At 36.1% G+C, this 12,500-nt stretch overlaps 1 protein-coding gene across 2 annotated transcripts in view; it reads left to right on the top strand.

Annotated features, from left to right (window-relative positions):
* The window catches only part of LOC137648622 (uncharacterized), a 448,032-nt gene that overhangs the window by 199,429 nt on the left and 236,103 nt on the right, over positions 1 to 12,500 (top strand). For both annotated transcript variants that reach the window (XM_068381561.1, XM_068381562.1), the window contains exon 10: positions 839 to 1,213. In XM_068381561.1, coding sequence (XP_068237662.1) covers positions 839 to 1,213 — 375 coding nt within the window. The remainder of the gene's footprint in view (positions 1 to 838; positions 1,214 to 12,500) is intronic.

Below are 12,500 nucleotides of genomic sequence, written 5' to 3'. Positions count from 1 at the left end.
ATATTAGATTGTTATCTTTTCATGAACAATTTTACAGGAATTTAATTTATACATTGAAATATTTAAGTCCAGAGCTATACTTTTTCATCGAATAAAATACAGACTATTTCTATTATTGTTTGGCATTTCTTAGCATCTTAGGCTTTTTGTCCCGAGGAAGTTCATCCAAATGATAATGCTTTCTTGAATATTTTATTACTTTACTGATATCAGTGCTCTTTTTATTCAACAAATTATGACAGTTGATAAAACTTAAAAAAAAGAGGCTTATCTTAAATTATTTTCCCTTTGCAAATTCATATCATTGTGAATATTTTGGTTCTTATTTTCCTTGTTTGACTATGATTATTCGTGTAATTTATACTTCACTGACGATGTGCAAAGCAGATATTTACTTTACAAAGTCTACCCATAAAAATCATTTTATTTCCAACCCGTAGATCAAAAGTCTTTTTTACCAAAATAACTTTTGAACCCAGATGAACGGACGTTTCACTGCAGAGAGAGAGAGAGAGAGAGAGAGAGAGAGAGAGAGAGAGAGAGAGAGAGAGAGAGAGAGAGAGAGAGACAGAGAGAGAGAGTGTCTATTGAATCATAAGATTTATAAAGAAATGGAGTCACATTAAAGAAATGAATGCGTTAAACATAGTACACTCTGTCTATTGATGAATAATGGTTCCTCAAAATTATCGCCTCAATAGAACTACCTTTTTAAGTAGATTTAAATGTAAATATGGATATCAAGGATATGTACACTCTATGAAGAATAATTCTAAACAATCTCATTTCAGGAATATATGCTTAGTAATTCTACGCATTCGCTTCATTTTCTCACTAGGCTGCTCCAATATATACTACAAACTACAATACGAAACAGTAACCACATCTGCACAGAGCTCGTCAACAGACAACCTTTGGACCACGTCAACAGAGTCGGATATTCTATCAAGCACATTCCCTACTGTAGGCACCACGATGTCAAGACGCAAACGAGGGATATATTGGGAATATATATACTATTATTATAGGTTCCCTTGGTGGGATGATAGTATTAATGGCACTGCGAGCTGGGATACAGAATATTATAACAACAAGAATGAATTAGAAAGCAGTAACCTTCCATTGAATGGCATCGCTTACACAGGCAGTTGTGAACAATTAGTTTGCATTGGAAGAGAAAACATCAACAGAACAGGAGTAATTCATCCAAAGTGTGAGTATATTGATAAATTTTTCTTATATAATTGTTCTCTAATATAATATTTTGATTCTATTTTAGCAGTAATATAAGGTTTTAGAAATTTTAGATCCCGTTTACTATAAACGCATGATACCATATATTCGCGATTCAATATTCAGATGCTTAAAATTTCACGCAAATGCATATAATTAAGTACATACACATACATTTACATTCTTAAATGAGCTTTGTATCAAAACAGATCTACCATATGCCTGCAAACAGACAGCTTAATCAGTAGGTTTGAAGCTAAGCATTTAATAATGGATGCTCAATTTTGACTGTTTTCTATGACTATCAACTCTTTTAACATTATCCTTTCTGCTTCTGTACAATTCTTTTGCCTGTGGGTATCAAAAGAAAATGAGCTATAAGATGGTAATCCATGCAAGTAGTTTTGTGTAACCATTATGTCCGTGTAGTGGACAGTTTAAAACCCAGCAATATATATATATATATATATATATATATATATATATATATATATATATATATATATATATATATATATATATATATATATATGTGTGTGTGTGTGTGTGTGTGTGTGTGTGTGCGTGTATATATATATATATATATATATATATATATATATATATATATATATATATATATATATATATGTGTGTGTGTGTGTGTGTGCGTGTATATATATATATATATATATATATATATATATATATATATATATATATATACATACATATATATATATATATATATATATATATATATATATATATATATATATATATATGTATATATATATATATATATATATATATATATATATATATATATATATATATATATATATATACATATATATATATGTATGTGTATATATATGTATATATATGTATATATGTATAAATATATATATATGTATATATATATATATATATATATATATATATATATATATATATATATATATATATATATATATATATATATATATATCTTCAGGAATAAAAGAAATTGGATTGATAACATCCCCTTATCCCATAATCTTTTCAATGATATCAGAATTATCTGAATATTTACTGAAGTGAAAGTCATCATAACTGGTAGGTAGCTGACCTCACTGGGTAAAGATTTTCATAAGTTTTATTTTCTAATCGTCCAAGATGCTGCAATATCAAAGGCTTTTAGCTTTTGAAATGGATTTTTCTAAATATTTCCATATCTGGTTATAGCTAACGTTTTTTTAATGCCATTTCACATGTATGCATGATATATACGTGTTGTTAATGTATATATATATATATATATATATATATATATATATATATATATATATATATATATATATATATATATATATATATATATATATATATATATACAGGGTGGGGCAGAACCGATTGAGCAGTTTTGAGGAGTCAATGCTCGGGGAGACGGGAGGGTACGGGGTTTCGGGTGGTTTTGTTCCGCTCCTCAGACATCCCCATTTGAGTAGCGGACATGGTGTAGACGGGAGCCCATCATGGCTTTGCTGTGCGCACATATTTTGAGAACAATCAATCTGAAATTGCAACGTAAAGAGTTTTTCCACGACGGTTCAATAATCCACGCAACAATGCTGTTCCTCCGGCAAACACAATTCGGTCCTGGGTTACGTAGTTGGAGGCAACTGGTAGCACACTAAGAAGAGCACATGGCCGATGCAGGCCCATTAGAACACCAGAAAATGTCGAGAGGGTGAAAGCAGCCATCATCCAGTCGCCGAAACATTCTTCACGACGGCATGCCGCTGCTTTGGAAATCTCCTCACGCAGTTTGATGAGGATTCTGCGTATGGATTTGCATTTCCATCTCTACAAAATGATGATGGCTCAATGATTGAGCAAAGCAGACCTTGCCAACTGCCAAAATCTGTGTGAGAACATACTTGAAAAGATTGCTCCAGAGGCAGCGTTCTTCAGTAGTGATGATGCACATTTTCACCTCTGTGGGGCTGTAAATAAGCAAAATTTGCGTTACTGGGCTGATAATAACCCCCAAGTTATCCAGGAAAGACTGCTACTTTCCTCAGAACTTATTGTGTGGTGTGCCATCTCACAATTTGTCATATGCCCATACTTCTCTGAGGAGGACAGAGTAACCGTGACTGTGAATTCCGAAAGCTATGTTGCCATGTTGCAAAATTTCCTGCAGCCCAGAATGGAAGAGATTGTTGAAAATGAAGGATTGGGGGACCTGTGGTTCCAGCAGGATGGGGCTACAATTCACACAGACCGAATTTCATTTAATGTTTTGAGACACATGTTTCCCTGACGTTTGTGTGTCTCAGGGGTAATTTAGTGTGGCCTGCGCCGGTCACCTGATTTGTGCATTTGAGACTTCTTTCTTTGGGGACACCTGATAGAGAGGTGTTCGAAAGTAACCCTCACACCCTACCACAGGTAAGGGAGCAGATTATTGAAGAGGTTTACGCCATACCTCGCAGTATGTGTGAACGTGTTGTAGGAAACTTCACAGAACGACTCCAACAGTGTGTTGCAGCTAACGGCCGCCATCTTGCTGATATCATTTTCAGTACATAAGATTTCTAAGTTGTATGTTATGGTAACCTCGAGAATAATAAATTCTGTTCTCTATGTACCTCCATCACTTTTTTATATCTCCTCAAAACTGCTCAATCGGTTCCGCCTCAACCTGCATATATATATATATATATATATATATATATATATATATATATATATATATATATATATATATATATATATATGGTACTTGCTACTTACCTGGAGACTTGTAAGTCTGATGATAGGGAATGAATTTGTCTACATTGGAGAAGGTGAGAGACAGAATAAATTTTGCATGGAGGACCAATGGGTTACCATATATCTTTTTCGCTGCTGAAAAATCAGTAATGTTCTAGAATTTAGTCCTGAGTCTGAGGAGGACCCAGGGAAACTTTAGAAACACGCTAGAGTCGGTGCAGCTGGACAACAAGGTAGCTTTGAGCGATGTTGGAAATTCTCCACCATTCCAGTGGCTGCAGGTTTGTAAGTGGGTAGTCGTTTGGAGGGTGATGCTGAGAAGATGTCCTAATAATGTCCACAACTGATAGGTGAAAGTGACACTCATATCAGAAGTAATATGCTCTTTAACACCAAATCACACCATCTTATATATTTTTGAATTAAGACAGCAGTGCATGAGGAAGCTGCTACATATTAATGCACTTACGGAATCAATCACTTTAGTGTGAATTTGAGCAAACACTGAGGTAGAATGCAATCTTGAATTTTGATCTAAAGTGAAGACGCAGACCCAATCCTTTGCATCTTTAGCAATACCATGCCATATGAACAAGGCTCACCTGTACTGAAGTCAGAGAGGAGGGTGGCGTTGGAGTCGTTGATGGTGACATCTTCTCAATGGAGGCACCTGCAAGATATCCTACAGGTTTGATGGTTATGGTCATTTTATTGTGTCTTACCAAGGCCTTGTAATCTATTCTCAATCGGATGGATCTAGTGTGTCTCTGGATAAGACGTCGGAGACATGATGCAGTTTACCATGGCTGTGTTGAATGGTATAGTTGTAATCAAAGATGACAGAGAGAGGTTGCCCTTAATGGGTGAATTAGAGGTGGGACGGTTGAGTGAAGGAGTGCACACAAGGAGCATGAGGTCCATGCAACTGATGAAGGACATGCCCTTCCACCACGGATGTAATGATCAGCTAAATACAGTATACTTCCAATACTTCTCGATCAAAGGTAGAGTAGCTGGATTTCCCCTTGGAAAGTTTTACAGTGAAGAAGGCCAAAGTGCGTGGTAATCCAATGATCATTTGATCATGTAAGATTCCTACAGCTACTTCATTGGCATTGGTGGAGTGTTTCAGTGATGCTGTTGGCACAGGAAAGGTTGAGCAGTAGCAGTTAAGTGTATGGTCGTCATAAAAAATAGCAATATTTGGTACCACAGCAATTCCATTTCATCAGTTTTACGTTGCAAAAAATCTGATCCATTGCCAAACGAAAGATTATGGCAATTGGAAGCTTTCTTATAGGGTAATAAGGCGATTCTATTTGTTCATATGCACCCATAATTTTTTTATCTCGACCCTAGTGACTACTGACATCGTTATTTTGTAAGAAAAATTTTTCAATAACTATGTTCATATTAATAATTAGTGGTTTTCTATGATACGTTGTATAGTAATTGCAATATGTATGATCTACAACTGGTATTATCAATGACCAATCATTGTCTAAAAATTTAGCGTACGAAACGTTTTTGTCCGTTTATTATTACGTTAAGTTTTTCATGAGCACCATTGTTATAAAGGCCTGTTTATGTTACTTCGTTATTTTTTATATTTTTTACAACTTCATTCATATCGAAGAAGGAGGGTTCTATTAAGTATGTCCTTATTTCAAAGTCAGTGAAAAGCTTTCACGCAAGAAAAGTGATGGAGTGTTCTGAAGAAACATTTGTAGTGAAGTCATGTGATCGTGAGTGTATTGATACTACGAATCCCCCTTAACAGATTTTATCATTCATGTTAATGTAGTAATTAAATATTAATTGATTCTGGTGTATTCCAAGCAATACCTCCTGAGTCTCATCTTGACATTGTTCTAATTTTTTTTTTAATTCATGTATTTTTGTGTGAAAATTTCATTCATTATTTTTTCTTAAGTTGGAAAAATAACTTAGAAAACATTTTTGCTTTGTGAAATTATTGTTTGTATTCTAATTCATATAACTTACAATAGCTCAATAATAGCGATATATCTATTTCTTATTTAAGTGTGGAAGGAGATATTCATTCGATTCGAGTAATATTTGGAGAAATGGTTCCTGTTAAGAACACAATCAAGCTCTGTGAATCCCAAAACTGTATAGTCTTGGATTCTGTGGGTGGTACCTTGATTTGTTATATATATATATATATATATATATATATATATATATATATATATATATATATATATATATATATATATATATATATATATATATATATATGTGTGTGTGTGTGTGTGTGTGTGTGTGTGTATATAAACTTTAAAGCTGATTGTAAGGTAGATTGACACGCTGAATACAAATCTGATGTATTCATTTTTAGGGTTTTTTGTACGATCTGAGATATTGTTGTACCTCAAATCCCCATGGTTACCATAATAATGCTCATGAAAATGCCTTTGGTGTGTTCTCTAGCTGCAAGAAAATGAAGTCTGTCCCTCTTATTTAGGCCACACACATACTTCATTTAAGGCTTGTCTTTAGGAGATACGAGATAATGTTCTTTATATTACTAGCTTCTGGTATCATAAGACTTTCTGACACGAAAAACAAATGCCATATATTTATAACAAAAATGCTCGATAAAGATTTCATTTCATATTTTCTATTATTTAATATCAACTACAGATGCAGTTTTTTTATACTAATTCACTCATCACTGTTGTTGTCTGTGATAACTTTCATGAGGTTGTTACAAATTGCTTGTCCTCTACATTTGCAGAAGTTAGAGCAAGCCAGTGAATACTTGGTGAAGGAACAAAGAGCTGTTTTACAACCAGATTTACACTGACAATTCACGAGGTTGAGAACTCGTCTGGAGCAACCAGTTGACCTAGGAGTATGTGTAATGACTGCAGTTTCGACGCTTTCATCTCCCACCCTGATTCCAGCAGGTTGAGATCTTATGGAGTTACTAGCATACCTGCAGTTTTCCACAGAGTAGTTTGATAGTGAGCTCGTTGACAGTGGGGCTTAAAGCCCGCCATTGTGGGAGAAATTTCAGCTTTGGAGCCGTATGCCTTTTAATGCTTATCTTTTTTGTAAAGACCGCTGCTTCTCATCTGACTCAGTGTAACAAATGTTTCCTGTCCATAAAAGGTTGAAACAAATTCCAAGGATGAATTGATGATTTCATCTAGTGAGCTTGCCATATCACCAACCTTCAGTTCACCAGCAGACGCTACCAACTTTTTGAGAACTGTGGCTTTGCCTATTCCAGAAAGAAAAAAAAAACAGTATCAAAGCTAGTTAATGTATGTGCAGCATGACGGTTGGGCAGAATTGAAGCGTGCTTTTCAACAACTGCATTTATATTCATAACTGTTTGATCTTTTTCATTCCTTCTAAGTCTGCCTTGATCTGCCTAAAAATGCTTAGAGATTGTGCTCAGACAGACATAGTAGACTCATTTAGTTTAGATCCAATAATACCAGAAGCTCCATGACCATACCTTATATATGTTGTCTCAATGAAGAGATCGGACCATACCACATTCCACTGGTCATCTTGGTGATGCATCACATGCTGACCTATCATGAACCTCTACGGGATGGATGGTAGTAGGCGTTGCATAGAGCGGAAGTAGTAAAGGCTATAACAAGCATAGTTGAAGTGTCCAGAAGAAAAGAAATATGGCCACATTTTCACTACTGCAAAACTATGAAGAGGCCAGTCACCTTCTCTTTCTCCCCGTACAAACGTCGTCATGATGAAAACAGGTTTGATTAGGCACTTTACCCACAGTTTCTTTGTCTTACTTTACTCAATTCTGGCTTCTAATAGTTGGATGACATCAACCATATCATGCAAATTATCAAGAAGCTCAGCATGCGTTAGCAGCGGACGAACTAGTTCTTCCACCACAATGCGAAAAGTTCTGACATTTTGAGGATTTTCTTTTGCCAGACAGAAGCTTAGGTAAAAGGGCAAAGGGTGACCTCCGAATGTCCTCAAGACCTCTAACTGTCATTAAAACCTAATACACCCAACAAAACTTATTAGCATATGCATTCCCCTAAATCGGGATGTGCAATGTGCGAAGAGCTCCTACATTGTTAACCGAGCTGCTATCTGACACAGCTGCTGATCATTTGTGAAGATTGTCCACTCTTGACTGGTGAGAGATGTGAAGCACGGAGCTCGAACCATTGCTGTTTTGATGGTGTCGGGTTCTGCTGGAGTCATGTCAAGAAAGGGTGTGTATGCTACACCTGATTTTGGCTCTGGTTGTCACCCCTGTTTGTTGTCCTTTCTTGGTATTATATCCACCATATTCTGGACAGTCTGTGATGTTTATAATTTCAGTAAAAAAACTGGAAATCTTAGACAACTAAATTGTTCAGAGACAACTGCTTGCTCGCAAGAAATGGCAGTGTAGGCACAACCTGTTTGACATACATAACTGGCGTATTAGGTTTTTCGCTGCAATGATAGCGCTGTACAGGGACACCTTCCAGTTTGAGGTTCTTTGCCTCTGTATCTTCGAGCTTGAGGCCCTTTATTGTTAGGTTTTCGATTGTGCCAGCCACTTATTCTGGTTTTGGTTCTCCTGACGATGTGATGATCATTGCCAAAACGTGAGTTGATTCTTGTTCATTCTGGGAACTTATTTGTGTATCCAAAATTGTCAGCCACAACTTGCATTTGGTCATCTTTGATGTTAAACTGCGACATTCCACGAGGATTGCTGGCAACTGAAACTGCTGCAGAAATCCAGAAACATATGTTATCCCAAATTCATGAAGTTGGTCTATTATACCTTTTTGAATATTAAGCAAGACACTCAATGCTATTTGGAGGAATGTTGTTTGACCAGTTGAGATGCTGTTTACCTTATGACCAACCATTGTGGCGGCCATGATGGAAACAAGTTTTGGAGATGTGGCTGCAAGCAACGACGGAAGAGTAGGGTTGCAGTCACCTACAAGAAAAAATGTATATAAAAGATAATAGGCTGCCTAGCTCTTAGTTTGAATGCTATTCAATGCATACGTTTATAAGTGCCATTAAATTAGACAACCTAATTATAGTTGTAACACTAACCTGATACTTGCTCCAGTGTCACTCCCGTGGGGTAGGTTAGAGGGTGTTGCGTGAGACTTTCTAATTGGATTCTCTTGCTCAATTCTTGTATTTCTCTTTCAATATTGTCTTTGGTATCATTTACCAAATGCATTTGGTTGGACAGGTGATGCCTGAAGGTAATGATGTATGTAACCCCTGAAACAGACGATAATTAGTTCAGGTGAAAACTTCTGCTTAGGACAGTCTATGAGGGGATGACTGGAAAGTCACATGCCTTAAAGTTCAGAGTACATCTTATGTAACTCGATATTTTTCCACATATGCAAATGACCTGATTGCATCTTCTTCACAAGTACAGCTAAAGCTTAATCACAATCCATGTAGTTTCCATACTGGATGGAAGATTACTGAAGAACTTTGGCATACAATTCTTGTGATAACACACATCATCTGCATACAGATCACTAACTGAAGAAGCAATGCGAAAGGAAACGTCATGCCCCCACACATCTCCTCTTGATTCAGTTCTCATGAAGATAGCTTCCTTGAATGTATGCCAACCTCTCCTATCTGCTGTTCTGCAAAGGTAAGCCTCCTTCCATTTTCAAGGGTTTTTACTTGGGCGCTCAATGTCACATATTTCTTTAGAGAATAAAACAATGTTCACAGAATGAGAATACGTTGCGCCTTCCCAAGTGTTTCACATTTGATTGACTTTCAGAATCATCAGGTATTTTCTTCTCCATTCCCCAAGCGATATGGGTTTTTGAGCAACATGTTTTTACACAGTTTATATGGCGCATGAAAGCACTGGATCCATCCTCAAGTCTGTCAGACAGGCCATCACCACCCTCATGACCTGTGCTTCCCAAACTTGAGACTCGTAAAGATTTTATGAGTTTAGGCTTGCTTGAACCACATATGAGGCAATCCATGCTTCACCTGATATGACAACAATGTATATGAATATCACTTTCGACTCAATACATTACTAGCAACTTAATAGCTAGGAAACTTAAATAAATGGAAAAACTTCTTAACTACTCACACTAAACCTGTTGGTTTTTATTTCAGCTCCAGCCATATTGCAAAATCTAAATCTGAAATGCTTAACTATGAATACCATGTACAATTATGAGGTTTATTGGATCATATCTGAAGTAGCAACTCATAAAATCCGAGACCCGGGACTGTTACCGTTCAAAAGAAACAACTTTACACTAAAAATTATGATAAATTTATTATAAAAAATAATCTTATTTGGTTAACATTCAACAATATCTTACATCAAATGTTTTTACTTTTTCATGGTAACCATATGGATTTGATGTACAGCAACAGCTCAGATCGTCAAAGTAACCTCAGAAATGAGTTGCTGAGCTTGAAAATACCAAGAAATGACCTATTACACACAAATATGGTCCGGTTATATCAAACTCATATTTTTCGGTAGGGCCAATGGCGGCCGTTTTGGATTTTTGCATTTTACGTAAAACGCTCATGATTTAACGTTTGGCCTTCATAAGACTTGGATTCAGCGGGTCAATTTACCCTAGATCAAATTTAAAAGTTCATATATACTGTATAACAAAATAAGATTAACCCATTATACCATTAGGCCATTTCAGGACTAGTAGCTCAAAAATAATTTCCGACCCCTCTATTACCCTCATTAAGAATTTCTTTTGCGTTGAAGAAGGAAGCCTCTTGAAGAGGGCCCCACTCCTGGTTTCTTGGCCTTCCCTTAAGCGATACATAGAGGGTGATAAGAGTGCTGACGATGGGTGGCAATAACTGGTGATAATAATAAACCAGGACCAAGAATTCCTGCAATGCTTGGAAGTTGATGCTGGGGAACGTCTGTACTACTGATAACCTTATGGGGAGGGGGTGAACACCCTTATATGTAATGTGATGACTCAAGAAGGCCTCTTCCTTACCACATCTTTCTCAGTAGCATTAGTTTATGTTTGTTAGGATAGGTTATAACTTGGGTATGATCATCAGAAAACATGATTTGTAGGCAACCTTCAATAGGGGGAGGGGTGTCTTTAATGTAGAGGTTGTATAGTGAAGGGGAGAGAACTCTGCCCTGAGGAACTCCTGAGAGCAATTGAAACTCTGACCCTATGAAATATTTAATTTTAATCATGGCAACCCGGTTATCTAAAAAGTTGCATAGCAACCTGATTGCTAAATCTGGCAATTGTGCATCTAACAGTTTGTATTTTAAGCCTTCATGCCATACTTTATCAAAGGCCCGGCAGACATCTCTTGAGATTAGGTTACAACCACAACCTAGACTTTTCTTTACTGCTATAAATTCATATAATCTGACTATTGCCAGTTGGGTCCCTTTACCATGGGTAAACCCAAATTGATTGCTATATATGAGCAAATTGTCATCCAGGAACTCCTGAAACCTTACTTTTATGATCTTTTCAAGTATTTTCCCAGGCGTGTCTAATAGGGATATTGGTCTATAATGAGAGACTGAAGTTAGATCCTTGCCCTTTTTCCCTACAAAAGGAAGTATTGCTCTTTCGAAAAATTCTGGCTAGTAACCCATACTTAAGGATTCATTAAAGATGTTGTAAAGAAAGACGAGCATTGAATTAGGTAGATGTTTAAGTATAATTTTATTAACTTTAGATTGATCTGGAGCTTTGTCTTTAAAACTTTTTATCACCTTGATAATTTCTTGGAGTTGAATTGGTTTCAGAAAGGTTTCATCTTCATCAAGCCTCCCAAGATCTGCTGTATCGTAAGGTATTATACGATCAGCATGTTCACGGATTGTCTCCATGACATGTTGCTCGTGTTGTTGGTCAAACCTAAGATTTTCTTCTGGGTCTATTCTAAAGATATTTGACCAGAAGTCTATGAAAACCACCTCTTGATCTTGGTGAGAATAGATCTTCTCAATGTTATTAATGATGTAGGCTATGGGATGAGAAGATGAACCTAAAAGATTCCTAATCATTCTCCAAAATTTTCCTGGGTCTTTATAAGTGTCTTCACATTTGTTCAACAGAGTATCCCATGTTGAATGAATTAGCTCAATAGATTAAATTTTGATACGTTCTTGTATATTGTGAATATATTCTAAAATTTGACGTGATGGACCTTGGATATAAATTAGATTTAGGGCTTGTTTATAACGGAACTGTAGCAATTTAAGATAATCAGTTTCCTTAGTGAAAGGTAAGATTCGTTGGTTCAGATATATAGGGAGTCAGAGTCAATTAGAACTCTTTTCCTGTTAAGATCATCTGTGTCCATTTCATTATTTATTGTGGGTGGCTGTGGGGGAATAAGGTCATTGTGTGGTCACGATTTCAATAAGGTTGATACTTTCTTAGCCAAATTAATGGCCCCAGTGGGGATTTTAACAATTGGTAGGCCATTGGCTTTATTATATATTCTACACTTTCATCAGTCACCTCTATTTCAGTTTCTTGTTG

Source organism: Palaemon carinicauda, chromosome 10 (genome assembly GCF_036898095.1).
Source record: "Palaemon carinicauda isolate YSFRI2023 chromosome 10, ASM3689809v2, whole genome shotgun sequence".
NCBI lineage: Eukaryota > Metazoa > Arthropoda > Malacostraca > Decapoda > Palaemonidae > Palaemon > Palaemon carinicauda.
This window is presented reverse-complemented; position numbering and strand designations above follow the sequence as displayed.